This window comes from Sphaeramia orbicularis, chromosome 17 (genome assembly GCF_902148855.1).
Source record: "Sphaeramia orbicularis chromosome 17, fSphaOr1.1, whole genome shotgun sequence".
NCBI lineage: Eukaryota > Metazoa > Chordata > Actinopteri > Kurtiformes > Apogonidae > Sphaeramia > Sphaeramia orbicularis.
Genome location: NC_043973.1, coordinates 56,852,496 through 56,873,131, shown reverse-complemented (window position 1 = coordinate 56,873,131; position 20,636 = coordinate 56,852,496). Strand labels below are relative to the sequence as shown.

The window sequence follows — 20,636 nt, the reverse complement described above, 5'->3', positions numbered from 1 at the left end:
CCTTCCACTGTCACCAGTCACAAGTGTTTGCTCCTGGAGGATTCTGTTGGGTTTCTGTAAATTGACTTAGAGTCTGGTTTTGACCAACTCTATATATAAAATGTCAAGAGATAACTTTTTTTGTGATCTGGCGCTATATAAATAAAATTTTGACTGATTGAGTGATTTAATTGGTTTTCCCCTGTAAGTCGCTTTGGAAAAAAGCGTCTGCCAAATGCATAAACATAAACACATTAGTATTAGTAGAAGTAGTTGTATTAGTAATATACTAGTAGTAGTTGTATTAGTAGTCGTAGTAGTAGTTGTATTAGTAATAGTAGTAGTTGTATTAGTATTAGCAGTAGTAGTAGTAGTCGCTGTTGTTGTTGTATGAGTAGTAGTAGTAGTTGTATTGGTAGTAGTAGTAGTTGTAGTAGTAGTAGTTGTTGTTGTAGTAGTTGTTGTATTAGTAATAGTAGTAGTAGTAATTGTATTAGTATTAGTATTAGTAGTTGTATTAGTAGTAGCAGTAGTAGTAGTAGTAGTAGTAAATGGGTTGTAAACAGCCTCAGTCTGCAGGTTCATGTGTGTGTTTTCATGTAACAGTAAAAGTACAGGACGTCACTGCCCTCAGAAGGTTTGAATGATGAGTTTATTTATACAAAAACAGGGTCATCGTGTTTACAGGCTGTTTGTAGGTTTTTACATTCAAACTGTAAAATCTGTGAATACTGATAATAAAACAGAACATCATCTGATCTGAAGCATAAATTCACCATAAAATACTGGAGCTCAACAGCAGAAAAACAGGAACAGAAATATTCACTCTGATATATAATAATAATGAGCCGCAGAAAATATTCAAAGTACAACTGCAGCGGTAGTCGTACTATCATCAAATCACTCAAATCAAGCAGCAAAATGGAAGAAATAAAATATGAAACATTCTTTTGCAAAAAAGCAGCAGTGCATCACGCGCAAACCACCTTAAAAGCTCAGACCACCTTAAACCCGTTACATTCAGCATCAAATTAAGCCACGAGGGAGTGCATTAGTCCACGGTTCTACTGGACACTAGTTCTGTCAAAGTTTGGTTAAAAAGTCCAAACTTTAGGATTAAAAGGATCCTGCAGATCTGGTCAGAAACCTATGATTGACAGCTGTAACGACCAATCAGAGTCCACATTGAACAGAAGCGACGCGGCAGCTCCTCCGACTGAGATTTCAGCTTTGATTTTCTAATTCTGGAGCAGCGGTGTCAAACTCATTCTGGTTCAGGGGCCATATTTAGCCCAATTTGATCTCAAGCAGGCCAGACCAGTAAAATAATGACTTAATAACCTACAAATCATGACAAATTCAAGTTTTTCTTTTTGTTTAGTACAAAAAAACCCCAATTAAGTTATGAAAATAATTACATTTTTACAAAAAAGATGTGAATAACCTTAAAAAAAACTGAAATTTCATTTGAAAAATTAGTGGAATTTTAACAATATTATGCCTCGGCTTATTATTTATACATATACATTTACACTCAATGTTACATAAACATTTGGAAACAGGCAGAATATTTTTCAAATTTTGGAGTTTGGAACTAAAATTTGAACAGTTTCTACAATATTCCATCTGTTATTATGAACACAACTCCAGATCACAGTGGATCCATAAATGCACCAAACATTTAGGAACAGGCAGAATATTGTTCAAATTGCACATTTCAGGTTGTTCATCTTTGTTTTTATTTATGTATTTATTTGCATTTTACTGTGAAAGAACAGTTTTGTAAATGTAAATATTTTCACAGTGTAATGCTATTTTTTCCCTTAAATTTTTCCACATAATTTTTCACAGAGAAAATTTGTCATTATTTATGGGTTACTGTGTTGTTATTTTTACTGTAGATCACGTTGGTCTGTATGTAGAACCTGAACCAAAAGAATTTGGACAACCTGGACTGTTCAGGTTAATTTTTACACTTTCATCCTGCAGGGCCGGAATGGACCAGAGGCCAGATTTGACCCCCGGACGCATGTTTTACACCTGTGTTCTAGACGGTTTCATCCTGGTGTCTGCGTCTGGAACTTTAAAGCTGCAGCAGGTAAAACATTAGTTATTCATTTCTATTGTTTTTCAGTCGGATTAAAACGGTATACAGGTCTCGATTTGATCTGCGATGGTGAAACGTAGTGTTTATCATCCCCATGAAATCAGATTTTAGCGTCTTTAGATGATCTGATATCATTTATTTTCCGGTATCTAAGCCAACAAAAACAAACAAATCACACTCTGAACAGAATTATTGCATTTGTTACTTTCCATAAAACATACATTTACCCTCCACTGACAACTAAATACTAAAGAAATCCAAAGAAAAACTATCAAATATATCATTTAAACATATATAAGCTGCAAAAGTCGAGTGTGTTTCATGGACCTTAAAGATACAAAGTGAAGAAATGTACATTTATTAACAGATAATTATGGAACCACGGGTGGATCTACTTTACCGAAGTATTTATTTATTTTTTTAATCTTTAATTCCTACATTTGTAGATTTGTTTTTAAAGCATCCAAGGGGAATTATAGACGACATATTGACAAAAACCTGATGGTGGACATTTGTCTATTTAACGTGATGAACTAATACTGACAATACTTTTAATTACAGCTACTTTTGTTTTTTTACTCAAGTGAAGACATTGAATCCGTGTAAATATAAAAGCTTTGATGATATGTCTAATATCTTTGCAACAGCAGCATCTCAATTAATTCAAGAATCTTATTCCAAATAAATGAGCATCGTTTCAGATCCGCACTGTTTTCTGCTTATGCCGTGTTTCCACTACGTGGTATCGGCTCAACTCGACTCGACTCGACTCAGCCTTTTTGCATTTCCATTACGAAAAAGGACCTGGAATCTGGTACCTGGTACTAGTTTTTTGGTATCAACTCCGCCGAGGTTCCAGGACTGGGGAACAGATACTAAAACGTGACATATAAACACTGCAGATTACTGATTGGTCAGAGAGTCGTCTCTGTGACCCGCTGTTTTACAAAAAACAGATGCGCAAGTTTACAGTAAAAATAGTGGTAGGTTAATCCACATGATACCAGCCCGAAAAACTACACCATGGTCAGTCCAGGAGATTCAGACGTAAAGATTCAGCATGAGCTTAACGAGACAATACGCAACAAACGAGTTTATCAGCAACTCTGAGCAGATGACACAGAAGTTACGCATCGCTATGACGACCAGGTACTGTAAAGTGGGTAGTATCCTGTAATGGAAACTGTGTCCAGGAATAGGACCTGGAACCCGAGTCGGGTTTAGTCGAGTCAAGCCGAGTTGAGCCAATTCCACGTAGTGGAAACATGGCATTAGAGGACTCTTCTGCTCCTCTACAGCAGTCACATTGCAACACAAGCTACTGTTAACTTAGCGATGGAGATGGAAAAAAAAGACACAAATTCCACATGAGTAGAACTTAACTAACAACAAAGCTTTTAAAGAAAACTGAAGGTTATGGAAGTTAAGTTTACCTTGTGCAGCTTTAACGATCCTCTACGATCTCCGATACTATTGTCTAGCGCCACAAACTCGTCTATCTGCTTCCTACTGGATTAGTTTTGCGTACAGAAACCGGTCTGACGTCTCTTTCTGTGTGTGTTTTCTTCTTCACTAGGCTCCTCAGAGACCAGCTGAGGCCAAAACACCTACAACAGGTCTACGTATGTACGTCCACCTTAAAGATCCAGATCCACATTCAGCAGCCTTCTCAAAGGATCCCTGTCTGTTTTTATCTCTTTAGAACCATCATCTGGACACAAACTGTAGCATTAATGAGTAAAGACTCAAATCAGCCATCACTTTTATCCCCTGAATTCTCTTTTAGTGCATCAGAAACAAAGGTTCTCACATTCACGTCAGACTTTTATCACATCAGGTGCCTTAAATCATCACAAATATCAAACATTTGACACATTTGCAGATTTATTCAGTTCATTTTCTCACATTACTGATACCCAATCCACCGCTATAACAGATATAAACATCCTCCAATTGTTGACCAATCACAGACCTTCTTTGCATCTCTCTTAAATCCCAGTCGCGGTCGTCCTTCTTCAAAGTCCGTGTGTCTCCTCGTACCAGATGATCTACTTCCTGTGGTCCTACTCCGCTCCTATCCGGGTGGCTCCGGCCTCCTCCACAGGCCCTTCCCTCTTGGTTTCCGTGACGACCTCGGTGTAGGTGACGGCCCCGGCGGCCTCGGCGGCAGCGGCCTCAGCAGCCTCGGCTCCCTCCTGGCCCTCGGCGACCGCCCTCTCCTTCTTCAGCTTGATTCGGAAGGTTTCTTTAGTGGGCGCTTTCTTGGCGATGTTCTCCTTGAGGCGTTCTCCGGACTGTTTCAGACGTTCTCCCGCCTGGTGCATCTTCTCGCGGCGCTCGGGCGGCATCACCTTCTCGCCCAGGTTGTGGAACTTGGTGCCCAGGTTGTCTTTGGTTTTGCTCATGTTCTCCTTAGAGAAGGCGGCCTTCAGGGTCTCCGTGCTCTTGGCCACCGACTTCTTGATGCGAGCGGCTCTGGACGACTCGGTCTCCTCGACGCTCAGGTATTCTTCGTCGGAGGAGAGGTCGGCAGGGACGTCATACGAGTCCGGCTCAATCTCCACCCCCGCCAGACCGGGTCCTTTGGGTCCTTTAGTGACGGCTACTGATGGGACCTCAGTGTCGCCCTGCAGAGAAACAGGTTCAACATGTGACTCCAACCAAAGTTACAATAGTTTTGGATTTTTCATTATAGTTTAGTTTTATTCAGTTTTGACTTTTTTTCCTCTAATTCAGTTCGTTTTAATTAGTTTTTAGAGCAGGTTTGCTAGTTTTTATTAGTTTTTGTTTTTTCTAAATGCTTAGTTTTAGTTTAGTTTTAGTGTTAATTTTAGTTTTTCTGTATCTTTTCTCTTCTTCTCTGTCGTCGTATTCAAATAAATCCCAGACAGGACTCTGCTGCTTTCTCCCAACTTTAGTCTCCATGTTTCCAGGTAGAGTGGGGACCAGAAGACGACTGGAAACCACAAGTGAACACAAGTGACGGACTGTGAAGTGTCGTATGGTGCCACTAGCTAAAATTGCTTGAGGGAAATAAACGATTTCATATCAATCCGACGTTGACAAAGACGAAAATGAAAGGAATTTTATCCATAATTTTTATCTGTTTTAGTTAGTTTTGTAAACACAATACAGTTTCAGTTATCGTTGTTTTCTTTTAATTATAGTTTTAGTTTTTTAGTCCAAAAAAGCGCTATATAAGTGTGATGTATGATTATTATTATTTTATTTATTTGAGTTAACGAAAATGTTTTTACAATTCTAGTTTTCGTCACTTCGTTAGTTTTTGTTAACAATAATATCCTTGACTCCAACAAACACATGGTGGTTGAAGGTGTTCGGGCTGATGTTGAACATAAAGACTCACATCGAAACAGACGCAAGAACCCAAGCACACACACGGCGTTAATGCACTGTTCTAGGTTCTATTACCTACTATAGCTGAACACTAGTATCTGTACCTTTATTTTTTTTATTTTGCATCATTGTTTGTCTTAACAACAACACAGATTTCAATTTCAATGGAAACATTAAAATCAATCAATCAATTAAATTTTACTTCTATAGCTCCACATCATAAGAAAAGTTTCCTCCTGACATATTACATTTAAACCAGACTCTGAAGAACCCAATTCACAGACACTAGACCAGGTCCAGTCCAGTCCAGTCTTGGTGCAGTCTGGTCCTGGTCCAGTCCAGTCCAGTCTTGGTGCAGTCTGGTCCTGGTCCAGTCCAGTCCAGTCATCGTGCAGTCTGGTCCAGGTCCAGTCCAGTCTAGTCCAGGTGCAGTCTGGTCCTGGTCCAGTCCAGTCCAGTCCAGTCTTGGTGCAGTCTGGTCCAGGTCCAGTCCAGTCCAGTCTTGGTTCAGTCTGGTCCAGGTCCAGTCCAGTCCAGGTCCAGTCCAGTCCAGTCCAGTCCAGTCGTGGTGCAGTCTGGTCCAGGTCCTGGTCCAGTCCAGTCCTCATCTGAAACCTGATCCTGCTGTATATAACCTCATAGTTATAATTACACACAACTATATTTTTATATTCATTATGTATATTTCTTTAATTATCATATCGATCATATATTGTCCAGTACATATTGTATAAACTGCTGTTCTTATTTTGTGTCTTAATAAAGTTTAATATGTATATTTGAGATATGATATATAGAATTTTTCTTCTTTTTTTTCTGTACTTGAATGGAGCGACTGTTAGACCCAATACTTTCCCCCTGGGATTAATGATGATTCTGATTCTGAGACCGAACCCACCAGGATCAACACGAAATCTAGTATTTTGTCTCTTTTTACAGATGTGGAAGGAGCTGCAGCACCGCCTCATCTGGAGGCCGGTCCAAGTCATGTGACCCCACCCACCACCCGCCGCGCCCTACAGGTGACATTGGAATGAAAACCCAATTAATCCTAATTAGTGGGCGACCGCTGGCGCTGATCAGCTCATTAATCAGCAGGAGTCATCAGTCCACGCTCTGAGAATGACACCATAATGAAAACAGCAGGGGGCGGGGTCAGGATTAATGATGTCAGGACGAGGGACGCACATGTCTACATCTGGACACTGACCTGGAACTGGACCTGGAACCAGACCTGGAACCGGACCTGGACCTTCTCTTCTGTATTTACATGGGTTTACATTTGGTGCATATGTACTGGATCATAATGTACAGTTATAGATGATAATTAGGTTATTGATTGATATTGACATATACATGTTGTACTAACCCTCTGGTACCCACTAACCACCTACAGTGCATAATCTGCACACAGGGGTACTAATCACACAGGGTACTAATCATACAGGGGTACTAATCACACATGGGTACAAATGTCAGAATATTTTTTTATACAGTTTGATTTAAACTTTTTTTACACACATTTTTTTGTATTTCATCAACTTGAACCATACATTTTTTAACCCTTTAAATGCCATGTTAATGGAAACAAACCATATTTTTTTGACGCAAAAAACACAAAAAACATTTTCTTTCAATGTACTCCATAAAAATTGGATTAATTATTTTTATTTTTTCATCCTGGCAAATGTCAATAATTAACAGTAACACTGGTTAATATGCAAAATAATGTGACCTTTTAGAAAATGTAGTATAAGGTGTGTATAATATTGGGATGTGGTACCAGAGGGTTAACATAGTCTGTTTGTTTTTGTGTTGTAATGGAGGACTGGATTAAATAAGTGTTGACTTCTTCCTGCTCCTTTTCAGATGTGTTTTGATTTCTTCTGTATAACTGTATAAATATCCTTTATGTAACCAGGTCAAAAAGTCTCATTGAGATTACAAGTTTCTTTTTCTAGAGTGACCTGGCCAAGAAAAGCAGCAGAACACACAGTTTCTGCGTTGACAAGACATAATCAACACATAATACAAAAACTTACCATCAATAGTGACAAAACAGTCATTTGTGCACGTTTAAAAACAGCTACATTTCCTTGTATGTTGTTGTTGTTTGTTGTGAATTTGCTGTTGTGAGTTCAAACCTTCAGAGGGAACATCTTGACTTTGTGAACGTCCGAGTTCGACCGGTTCTTCCCGTTTTAATTGTGTGTTTGCCTCCGGTCGCTCATAACAGAAACATGACAAACCCAAACCCATTAATGGCTCTAAATTACAGCTCGTCCTCCGTCATCCGGAGCGCCGCCGAGGCCCTGAGCGTCCACCGCTGCTCGTTTATCTTTTTCTTATTACTGCCCACCATCCGAGCCTTCATTATTCAGCCGCCGTCGGCCGGTGGCTCTGACAAAGCCAACGGAGATGAACAGAGTCCTCATGATAAACAACAACACATCAATCACAGCGTGGAAGTGGACGGACGACAACAAACATGGACGTTTATATCAAATATCAGGGTCGTCCTGTTGACGTGGTGTCAAAAACAGCGTCTATACGTCAGCGCAGCCACAACATCCCGACGGTCCAGGGGTTGATTTGACGTCATTATTCAACGTCTGTTTGGAAAAATGTACAGCAGTGAATTTAAAACATCATAAAAACATATTTCTGTCACTCAGAAAAACAGTCAAAAGTTAAGTTTTCACATTTTTCATTCAATGTTATTTGTTACTGTCAATGTTACTCTTCTGGAAACGTACTTTCACTGGTTTTATGATATTTATTGGATTTTTATTGTCTTTTTTAATATTTCTTATTCACCTCATTTTAAACGTTGTATTATTTTGTGGTTGACTGTACTTTACCTGGTACTTTAAGGTTTGATGGGTTCAGCTGGTGTTTGATGGGTTCAACTGGTGTTTGATAGCATCCCTCGTCATCAAACACCGTCTTCTCTAAAGGCTTGGTGTGTTTTGTTTTGTTTTTTTTTCAGTGGGGCTGTTTCTACTGGTTGTGGTGTCTGTTCTTATTTTCAGTGGGGCTGTTTCTACTGGTTGTGGTGTCTGTTTTTTTTTTCAGTGGGGCTGTTTCTACTGGTTGTGGTCTGTTTTTTTTTCAGTGGGGCTGTTTCTACTGGTTGTGGTGTCTGTTTTTATTTTCTGTGGGGCTGTTTCTACTGGTTGTGGTGTCTGTTTTTTTTTCTGTGGGGCTGTTTCTACTGGTTGTGGTGTCTGTTCTTATTTTCTGTGGGGCTGTTTCTACTGGTTGTGGTGTCTGTTTTTTTTTTCAGTGGGGCTGTTTCTACTGGTTGTGGTGTCTGTTTTTTTTTCAGTGGGGCTGTTTCTACTGGTTGTGGTCTGTTTTTTTTTCAGTGGGGCTGTTTCTACTGGTTGTGGTGTCTGTTTTTATTTTCTGTGGGGCTGTTTCTACTGGTTGTGGTGTCTGTTTTTATTTTCTGTGGGGCTGTTTCTACTGGTTGTGGTGTCTGTTTTATTTTCTGTGGGGCTGTTTCTACTGGTTGTGGTGTCTGTTTTATTTTCTGTGGGGCTGTTTCTACTGGTTGTGGTGTCTGTTTTATTTTCTGTGGGGCTGTTTCTAGTCGTGGTGGTGCAGAACTGTGGCTGATTTTTCCTCCTGCTGTTTGTAAAATCTGTTGGACTGGAGCTGCCCGTTAAACCGGAGGCTTTAACGAGTTTCACTGACCTGATTAAGGCTGTTTCCACTTTAGATTCTCCGTCCTCTCTCACTTTAACTGGATACTTGGCTGTAAATTGCCGGTGTTAAGGATTCGAGGACTACTGAGTGTTGAACCTAAAGTACCCTTCATTTCCTCCACATCTAATGAATAGACTCCGAGTTCATTTGAGTTAAGATCCCTCTGCTTGGCAACAGGTCCCCCCTCCCCCCAGGAATGGATCTTCTCTATATTTAATACTTAATTATGCTCCAGTTCCTCTGGAAACCTGGACCTAACCATCATCTGAACACCATTCTGTCCATTCAGGAGTTAAAGGCTGAACCTCCAGTGCACATTTATATTCATATTCTACAACAAGGGGGTCAAACATACGGCCTGTGGACCAAAACTGGACCACCAAAGGGTCCAATGAATACCTGAAATGCAGAAATTACACTAAAGACATTAACAAATGATGATGTTAAAACCATTTTAATTCAGGTTCCACATACAGACTGGCATGATTTCACCCAGCAGAGCATTTTTGTCCTCTGTAGAGGACAGGAGTTTCACAGCTTTACTTCCTGTCCACAGCAAAGGACATTCCATAAATAAATAAATAAATAAGTAAGTAAGTAAGTAAAAACTGTATCTGAAAAACTGTTGCATTATGCTTTTTCCAATCAAGACAATTATTTAATATAAAAAAGCCAAAACATTTACTTTCTGGGTCCCAGGGAGTTAAAGCGGGTCAGACCAATAAAATACTGTCATAATAACATTTAAATAATGACAACTACAAATTTTTCACTTTGTTTTTGTGGAAAAAAAAAAGATTCAATCATTTCACAAAAATGTGCATAACATGTAAAAATATGAACAAAGTGAAATGTCTTTAGAGAAGTAAATGCAACAATATGATTCTGTTTTTCTCCAAGTTTTGTTCTTGTTTCTTTTGTTCATTTTCTGTCATGTTTGGTTTATTCATTCTGTTCATGTTTCTTAAATTTTTTGTCCTTTTTTGACATTATTTATAGGTTGTTATGTTGTTATTTTACCGGTCCACACCAGACCAGTAAAAACTCTACTGGGCTGAATGTGGAGCCAGAACTAAAATGAGTTTGTCCTAATTTTATTTATGACATTATTTCTAAGAAATGTCGTTGGCTGATCAGATGGAAACTGGTGATGTCACATTTCCGACAGAACCAATCAGAATTTGGTAATAACTGAATCCAACTGTGACGACTTTATCGGACCATGCCTTCACAGACGTTTTATTTTAGTGTCATGCTTCGTCTTTGTCGTGTTTCATTTCCTCTTCTGAAACATTTCAAATCCCACGAGTCAGAGCCAGCTTTAGTGACGTATCGGATGATTTCGTACATTGTAAATCACCCCGGATTATTGTAACGGCGCTGTTCGGCTTCATGTTTCAGACACTAGTTAAATGCAACGTCCACCCAAACACTAAAATAAACATTTTCCGTCCAGTTTGATCAAGATTCTGATCCAAACCATACGACTGCTCACACCAAGAAACGACGGAAACTCACAAAATAATAATAATGATTAAAAAAAAAGGCTCGTCTGTTGAACATTCACACCAAAGGTTCATTTAAGACGTAAATCCACAGACTGATGATGCTAAAACCAGCAGCTCATCACATACGACGTCACTAAGAATAAACTTTGTGCAGAACGTGGAGAAAAGCTGTTCCCTTTACCATCATGCAGTGGCGGATCCAGAAAAAATGGAATGGGGGGGCAGGAGAATGATGGGAAGCAAAATAACATTCTAAATAAGGGGTGTCAAAATGCAAAAATTCCACAGTCCAGGTTGTGGAACTCATTTTAGTTCAAGTTCCACATACAGACCAATCTGATCTACAGTCAAATAATAACAGCAGAAGAACCGACAAAAAAGAATGACTGCAGATTTTCTTCCGGGTTTGATGTGAAAAAAATAATATTACACTATGTCTATAAATAATGACAACTTCAAATGTTTGTCTTTGATTTAGTGCAAAAAATAACATTAAATTATGAAAATATTTACATTTATAAACTATCCTGTAACAATAAAATGAGAATAATCTTAACAAATATGAACAACCTAAAATGTCTAAAGAAAATTCAGCCCAAATTGAACTCTTTTCTTCCTGTTCCTCAGTGTTTAGTGTCTTTGTAGATCTGATCCAGAATGCACATGGACTAATGAGAAGTGGAGGCAGAATACTGTTAAAATTGCACTGATTTTTCTGAAGAAATTTCAGTTTTTTCACATCGTTTTTTTTGTTGGATAGTTTATAAAAGTAAGTATTTTCATAATTTAATAACACAGACAAAAATATGTAGTTGTCAATATTTATAGGTTATTCTGTTATTATTTTCTTCGTCCGACCCACTGGAGATCAAATTAGGCTGAATGTGGAACCTGAAAGAACATGAGTTTGAGAGCCCTGATACAAATGCTTCAAATCCCATAAACCAGTATTTTTTATTCTCATCCACTAATAAAATTAATCCAGTGTAACCTCACTAATATGACCAGTTTATGAACCAAAGCCCAGAGTTGGTTTAATCAGGTTGGACTCAGTTATGACGACACTGAATTCAATGTGGCGTTTCCTTGGTCCACAGTGCCATGCCATGTCTCCCTGTTGTGTGCGTGTGCGTGTGTGTGCGTGTGTAAGTGTGTGTGCGTGTGTAAGTGTGTGGGCGTGTGTGTGTGTGCGTGTCTAGTATGGAGGGTGGGAGGGAGGGGTTTTCTTTGTAATTGTTATTCTGTTTTTATTGTGTAATTGTTTTTAATTCTGTAAAGCACTTTGTGTTGCATCTGTGCATGAAAAGCGCTTTATAAATAAAGGTTGATTGATTGATTGATTGATTGAATGACATTCAATCGAGAACCGGTTCTTTTTGAGAACTGGTTCCCAGCAGTTCCATTCATTGGAATCGTTTGCCTGCCTGCTTAACGATTCTGCTTATCAATTCCGCCTTTGTTGCGTATGTGCGATGACATCATGTGTACGCTACATTGTTTTCGTCAGAATGTAGCCAACATGGTGTTGAGGCAGAAACGGTCTAAAAAGATGACACCAGGTCTAAACAGACCACACCAGGTCTAAACAGACCACACCAGGTCTAAACAGACCACACCAGGTCTAAACAGACCACACCAGGTCCAAACAGACCACACCAGGTCTAAACAGACCACACCAGGTCCAAACAGACCACACCAGGTCTAAACAGACCACACCAGGTCTAAACAGACCACACCAGGTCCAGTTGAACTCTGTCAAAGCTTCCATTTCTTCTAAAGGTGGAATCCCTCCAGTCTGTTCAAACATTCGTCCACATGTGATTAATTTGATTCACTACTTAGCGGTGCTTGTGAATCTAGTGGCAGAGTGAACACCAGGCCGTCATCCGGGCCCAGTTCTGGTTCCGGTGCGGGCAACAAATTTCGCACCCCCTCAAATACAAGTTTCTGAGGGTAGGGGAAAGGAAATGAGGCGCACAACAACAGGAGATGGGCTGAGTCGAACCGGTTCCACGTAGTGAACATACGGCGATAGAGGAATTAGTAAAGAGTCTTTAGTTTCACCCCCCCCAAAACCGTCTCTCTCATCATCTGTTATTATTTGTTCATACTGTATACGTTATATTTTCTGTGCAGATGGAAATATAAAAGACAGTTAATGCAAACACATCCGTTGTACTCTTTTATTCCCTCACCCAATGAGAATCAATAAGAGAATCGATAAGGAATTGTATCGATAAGCAAAATCGATAATGGAATCAGAATCGTTAAATTCTTATCGATTCCCATCCCAAGGTGCCGGTGGGTAAATCCACCAGTGCCATCATGCATTTTCCTTCTCAGATAAAAACCCTGTGACCTCGGCCCAGCCTTTACCTGGTAGATGACGACTCTGAACTTGTTCCTGGTCAACAGCTCATCCTGTGTCGTCTCCACCTTCTTCACGCGGACGTTCTGCTTCTCCACGCGGGACCGCACCTCCTTGACGTTGGCGCTGACCTTGCGCGTTTTCTGCAGGAGCTTCTCCACGGTGCCGCTGGTGTCGGTGTGGTCCTTGGCCAGTTTCAGGACGTCGCCCTGGATGGTCTTGATGTTGTTCTCCAGCTCCAGCTGACGCTCCTCCATGCGCTGCTGGCAGGACTGGACGTTGTCGATGATTCCCGCCACGCGCTCCAGCAGCGACAGGATGGTCAGGGCGCTGATGGGGTTCCCGGCCTCGTCCTCCACGCCCAGGATCTCCAGCTTCTCCTGGACGCCGGCCGTGCGATACTTGTGCTGGTCCATTGTGGTGTTTTTTGAACGATGACGATCTTGAACCTTAAATCTTTGATGAAACCTGCTTGAATTTGAGTTTCAGTTTTTGGGGAGGGGGGACCCGGACCAGCAGGGAGGCAACACCCGACCACTGTGAGCCAAAGTCTGGTCTGAGGGCAGGAAAGAGGGCAAACTCCACCTACCCCTTTTAAAAAAGGCTTCTGGATCCAAAGGGGACCCGGATCAGTCCTCTTCGGGAGGTGGGCTTGGCTCAGCGCTGCTCACACGAACCCCTGAGCTAAAAATAAAAGCTCTTTGTAAGGCGACACTCTGACATTTTGGGACGATGCAAAGCAGGGGATGATGGAAATCCCCGTCGCACCGGACCCGTGCACACTGATTCATAATTTTCCGTTATCTGCACATTGGTCCAATGCGAGCAGCTGTGAGGCCTGTACATCAGCAGCAGCTTAGGCCCGGTCCTGCCGCTCTGCAGAAGCCACAGTTGTCTGGTCTGATTACACCGAGCGGGAATGTTTAAGGGGATTAAAGCGTGCAGCGCTGCCCTTTTATTTCCCCTGAGCAGCAGAGTCCAAACATTGACTCTGACTGAGGTCTGACGCTGTTTATAGAGGCCGGTCTGAGCAGCGTGAGAACCTCACATTCACACATCAGAAGCAGATTTATGCATCTGAAGGAGCAGAGTCAGGAGGTGACCCGCCCTCTTAACACCCCTTTAACCCCCCACCACCACAGCCTGGTTCAGTCCTCTGTATTGTCACTAATTTCACTCATGGTCAGAACGTGACGCTCAGATCCAGTTATTGATGACCCTGTTTACACGACCATAAAAATCTGATAAGTGGCAAGAATCAGACAATTATAGTAAAAAACTAGCTGAAATGTTCTATATTTTCAAAGTGTTCATGGTAAAATGTACTTTTATATTTGAAGTTTACGTTGTTGTGAGCACAAAGTTGCCAAAAACACCCAATGTATCAAATGTGATACAAAACTGAGAAACATTTGTATTTGTCATTATTTATAGATTACTAGCAGCAGTGTACCTGTGGTGCCATTGTACGATAGCGCTCTCCCGTGGTGCAACATCTGGACACTCGTCGGACACATACGTGCCGGACACAGAACGTCCATTATAGTAGGATTATGTAATTATTTGACTGGTTTGATCCACTGGAAATCCTCTTGGTCTGAATGTGGAACCTGAATTAAAATGACTTTAACATCTCTGCTATGGAGCTTTATTAGTATGATTATTTGCATTATTTGTTTGTTTGTTTTTTTGTTTGTACTACTTTATGCTGGACATTTATTTGCATTTTATCACCAGGTTGTTGAAAATAACCTGTCATTATGGGCGTATTCACCTTTAATGGTCCAGGATGAAGAAAATCCATATTAATCCATACTAAAAATAAACCCAGTTTCATCAAAACACCCCTGTTAAATGTGTGTGTTCTGTTTATTTCTAAATAATGTGTTGAATATTACATGTCTTTTTTCTATTTCCTGTGTGCAGTAGCATGTTCTGACCGGGTTAACCCCCCCTCGGTCCACTTTCGTGTCGTGCTGCAGATGTTTTTTTCTGGTTTCCTGTGTAGATTTCAGCGTATGTGACTGATGCTGAATGTGTTTGACTGAAGCCGGCAGCTGCTCCTGCCCCTGAATCCACCCGCCTCCCCGCTGTCATATAACTCTATAAATACCCCTGGTGGTGTTGGTGATGGTGGGGGGTCCGGCTCAATGCCCCCCCCACCTGCAGCAGAAATACATGACACGTATGTTGGTTTATTTTCACATGGTGAGGCGGTGACCTCTGCTTCTACACAGGATCAGTTCGTCATTAAACAGACAGAGAATGGTTAGCCCCACCCCCCTCTGACAGGTGGGCGGGGCGGTTCATGGTATATGAGCTGATGACAGTAAGGTTTTAGATGGGAGTGGACCTTTTCGATCTGAACCAAAACTGAACAGAATCTAAACTCTGACCAGCAGGGGTCAGTCTGGTACCAGAACACACCAGAACCAGAACCACCAATGAACCCACCCTATGTGTCCACAGACTGGATCAGTCACTGAATAAAAGATAAAGCTCATTGGTACCACTATCATAAAAGACAATGAAAGTAAAGTAAAACATGGGTAAAATGAACTAAAACATTGTAATCCAGACTAAAATATGTTAAACCCAACTACAGGATGATTCAAGTAAAGTAAAACCAAACACTGAGGTGGTTTTATCAGACTAGAGGTTGATAAAATCAGTATAAGAGTATAAAACCAAACTATCGGATGGTTAATCAGACGTAAACATGGTTAAAGTAGACAAAAGTATAATAAAACCAAACTAATAAATGGTTTCAACAGACTAAATCTTGGTAAAACTAGTATAAAATACAATTAAACTAAACTTAAAGATGATTAAAATAAACTGAAATAGTTTCTACATCTGTTTTAGGGTTTATTCTTTTTTCTTCTTCAAACTCAAACACTTATTTTAACAGGTGTTAAAATATGTTATTTTAACACTTATTGTGGCTCATGGCTATCATGGGCTATCATGGCTCAGGTGGTAGAGCGGGTCGTCCAATAACCGAAGGGTTGGCGGTTCGAATCCCGCTCTGTCCTAGTCAGTCCGTTGTGTCATTGGGCAAGACACTTCCCCCTCCTTGCCTCCAGTGCCACTCACACTGGTGTATGAATGTTTGGTGGTGGTCGGAGGGGCCGTAGGCGCGAATTGGCGGCCATGCTTCCGTCAGTCTGCCCCAAGGCAACTGTGGATACAGATGTAGTTTACCACCACCAGAGGGAGAACGTGAGAGCGGATCAATAATGTAAAGCGCTTCGGGTATCTAGAAAAGTTCTATATAAAATCCAATCCATTATTATTATTATAACAGTGGATATAATAATACTGTCTTATAATGTTGAGGTGCTGCATCATCTGACAGTTTACATTATAGCTGTTAGCTTAGCGGTGTTAGCTTAGCTGTGTTTCTAGACTCAAACATCCACAGTAAAACCACTAATCCTCTGTTTTTTGTTCAGTTTGTGTCATCAATAACTGAACTACAGATCTGTTTGAATCCAAAAAACAAGGTCAGAACTGTCCACAGTTTAATCTGAACCACGGAAATTTAGCAACATTAACATCCCATAATTTCCCCACTATCCACTTCATACCTTCACTAGTACGTTGACCTGTAGGGAACCCCAGGTTCTAGATGTGGTCGTTTTGATGCTGAGGAGAGCAGACTTTTGGAAAAGATGTTCTATATTTTATAAGTACTCACATAAAATTGTTTGGTAAATGATGATATTTATTATCATCATTTACCAAACAATTAAAATATAAGATGAACATTATTTAATCAGATTTAATTAAGAACTAGGGTTACAGGTGCAGTGGACAGGACTGGTGCCTCACAGACAGAAGGTCCTGGTTCGATTCCAACACCAGTCCATGGGGGTGGGACCTTTCTGTGTGGAGTTTACATGTTCTCATCCATGTCTGCGTGGGTTCTCTCTGGTACCTGGCTCCTCCCACCATCCAAACACATGCCTGATAGGTTAATGGGTTCATCTACATCACCCATAGGTGTGAATGTGACAGCGTTGTTTTGTCTCTATATGTTCAGTCCTGTGATGAACTGGTCACATGTCCAGGGTGAACCCCCCCTTCACCCATAAGTAGCTGGGATAGGCTCTGCCTAGGGATGGGAATCGAGAACCGGTTCTTTTTGAGAACCAGTTCCCAGTAGCTCGATTCACTGGAATCGTTTGCCTGCCTGCTTAATCGATTCTGCTTATCGATTCTGTCTTCGTTGTGCATGCGCAATGACGTCAGGCGCACGCTGCATTGTTTTGGTCAGAACGTAGCCAACATGGTGTTGAGGCATAAACGGTCCAAAAGACGACACCGGGTCCACTGGAACACTTGCAAAGCTCCCAGTCTTCAAAGGGTGGGAAATCCCTCACTCTGCTCAAACATTTGTCCGCCGCCTGTGACTTCATTTACAGGAATGTCACGTATTTGATGCGCTACTTAGCGACGCTTGTGAATGTAGCGGCAGAGTGAACGCCAGGCCCAGTTTCCGGTGCCAGTGCAGGCAACAAACATTGTACCCCCTCAAATACAAGTTTCTGAGGTAGGGGAAAGGCATGAAGGCTCAACAACGGGAGACGAGCTGAGTCGAACTGGTTTCCACATAGCAGAAATGTGGCATAGAGGAATTAGTAAAGCGTCTTAAGTTTCACTTTCACTGCAGCCCCCACCCCCCCCCCCCCGCCCCGAACTGGGCCTGGCATCATCTGTTATCATTACTTGTACATACTGTATATGCTATATTATCTGTGCAAAGATGGAAATATAACTCATTTGTACTCTTTTATTCCCTCACCCAATGAAAATCGGTAAGAGAATCGATAAGGAATCAGATCAATAAGCAAAATTGATAATGGAATCGGAATCGTTAAATTCTTAACGATTCCCATCCCTACTCTGCCCCCGTGAACCTAGTGAGGATAAAGCCGGTTCAGAAAATGAATGAATGAATAATTAAGAGCTAATACTAGAGTCATTAAATCAATGGATGCAGGTGAAGTTTCACATGATTTCTTTCATTTTGATGTTGTGTGAAAAAAATAAAAATAAAAAAATAAATAAAAGGAAAAATTTACCTTAAATGTGTTAAAATTAGTCTGTTCTGAAAATCTAAGAGGAACGAAGTGCAGATATTTGTTGAAATGTAGGAGTTCAAGGTAATGGATTGAGATCTGTTGAAACTCAGTTCAGTCCTGTGATTTAACGCCTCAGCCACCAGAGGTCACTGTTGGAAAACCAAAGGCATAGAAACAGGAAGGTTATTGTGTTCAAAATGACTAATATCTGCCAAAAGATTGGTCCGATCAACTGACTGTTTTCACTAGTCTGTTCACCGACCAAAAATACATAAATATGACAAACTGCAGCAGTCAGCTGTGTACAGAATTAGTGTGATGTCTGAGACACACACACACACACACACACACTTCCCTTATAAAATATAAGATCAGCCTCAGAGTCAAACTGACCTGTGTAGAAGAAACACTGACATTTACCATCCAGTTCCATTCTTTTCAGGTCCACTTTGTATTTACAGTATTATTTTCATTCATTTTATGTGTTTTTATGTAGTATGTTCTGTCTTATTTGCAGTATTTTTGTTTTTTAATATATTTTTTGTCTTCTGTAGCCCTATAACTGTATAAATTAGACAACTGGCTGAATGGGTACATTTACATAACCCTCTAACTATCAACTGTAGAAACACATGAAAAACAACATTTACAGTTATTTGTGATGAAGTCGTGCAATTTATGCATTAATCACTGAACAGCTTTAATTAAAATCAAGCTGATATTAAATGTAAATCAGTGCGATGAGATTCCGACGCGGCCGCCGGGAAGCGATGGACGTATTTCATGTGAGATTACGCAGCGGTTTGATTGGATTGTGAACGTGCATGTTGAAAATGCAAATGTGGGACAGTATTTCAACGTGGTGCAGTGGCTCCATCAGTAAAAAGAGTACCTAATGAAGTGGCCGGTAAATGTACGTCTGTTAAAAATGTAAATGCATGTCACTGCGGTGCAGATGAAGTGTTCATGTCACGTCTGCTTGGTGGGTAAATACAGAGTGAAGGTTTAGTTTAATATGGACGTGAGATGCCGAGGACCTGCCAAGAAAACAGACCAGGCTTTAGTCGGAGTCTGCGCCCCCCCCATCACACAGCTCCTCTCATTGAAAAAAGGGCTGTGGAAGAACAAGGTAAAACACTAAACCTGAGGAAAAAGGGACTAAAACTAGTGACATATCTGTCCATACAGAAAGAGAATTTCACTGGACAAGATCTGTTGAATTCAGATTCTTCAATCTAGAAATAAACAGATGTAAGAAAACACTTCAAATAAGAAATTAACTCGTAAAGCAGTGATATTTGTCTTTTTTTTTTTAAATGTTCTTCTTCCTTTTCCCACGTTTCCCTGTGGTCTCCATAAACTGTAAATGCTCTACTTGGCTCTGAATTCTTCATTCATTCAACTCACAGGTCCATCTTCAACCCTATTTCTGAGTAATGACACCAGAAAGGTGGTTTGGAGCACTGGCCCTTTAAATATGCAGGAGACACTTCAGGCCCCGCCCCCTCCAGGTTATTGGCTGTGCCGCTCTGTCCCGTTCAACCGACAACTGAACATTTGAGGTAATGGGCTCCAAGTTTGGACATATTTTCAGTCTGGACTACAACCGCTGATGACGACAAACAACTATGGAGAAATACTGGAGAAATGTTGGTCTGAAGTCTGGACCTGATATGAGCAAATGTGGAGACGGAACGAGTTAGAGACGCAACTAATTAAGGAGGAATTCAAATGAAAGAAACCCAATGAAAATCGAGCAAAATAATTAAAAAAAGGAACAAAACTGAACAGAAATCGACAAAATAATGAAAAAAATGAACAAAACCAACATGTGCAAATGTCATAACTAGTTATAGACAGAACTAATGAAGAAGGAATTCAAACAGGTTGTACAAATCCACCAGATTTTTGTCCAAATGAATCTACAGATAATTTTGCAGCAGCTGGAGGGTTCAAATTCAAACTGTCTGAACTATTAGAGTACAAAGACACAAAGAAAGGAACCACAGACTAAGAACAGTGGGTTTAGATGAATATGTGTCAGGATCTGTGCTTGTGACTCTTTGCTCCTCCCTTTTGGTTATGGACCTGTGCCTGTGCGACCCTCAGCTCCACCTTTTCATTTTCATCATCAGATTCACCTGCTGGCGCTGCATGGCTGCAGCCAATTACCTTCAGCCTATTTAAGGCTTTGGTTTGCAGCCATGCAGCGCTGGTCCATTACTCCTCACTCCTTTCCATAGCCCGGACATTTGATCATATTCATCCACGGACTCTGACTCAGGTTTTGTATGTTTTTTCCTATGGACTCTACTTTAGTTTTTGTATTAGGTTTTTCGTTGTCTGGTTTTCATTTTTTGTTAAATAAACTTGTTATTTTTTTCCCTTCAGTACTGTGCATTTGAGTCCTCTTTTTCCCCTTCGTGACAGAATGGACCAGCCATACCTGGACTCAGCCGGTACTGAAGGGACCCGTTTTTTTCGTTTTTCCGTGTTTTTTAGTTTTTTTTTCATCCCTG

At 40.7% G+C, this 20,636-nt stretch overlaps 1 protein-coding gene across 1 annotated transcript; it reads right to left on the bottom strand.

Moving 5' to 3' along the window:
- Positions 1-3,959: 3,959 nt before the first annotated feature.
- LOC115437520 (caveolae-associated protein 4a-like) lies at positions 3,960-13,579 on the bottom strand. Its single transcript, XM_030160747.1, has 2 exons — positions 13,039-13,579; positions 3,960-4,713 (listed from the first exon to the last, which is right to left on the bottom strand). The coding sequence occupies exons 1-2, from the start codon at positions 13,444-13,446 to the stop codon at positions 4,150-4,152; spliced, it is 972 nt and encodes a 323-aa protein (XP_030016607.1). The 5' UTR covers positions 13,447-13,579; the 3' UTR covers positions 3,960-4,149.
- Between the last annotated feature and the right edge of the window lie 7,057 nt (positions 13,580-20,636).

Coding starts and splice junctions, on each gene's coding strand:
- LOC115437520 (XM_030160747.1), bottom strand. CDS start 13,446: ATGGACCAGCACAAGTATCGCACGGCCGGCGTCCAGGAGAAGCTGGAG. Junction 4,714..13,038: donor TCAGAGTCGTCATCTACCAG/GTAAAGGCTGGG, acceptor GTTTCTCTGCAG/GGCGACACTGAGGTCCCATC.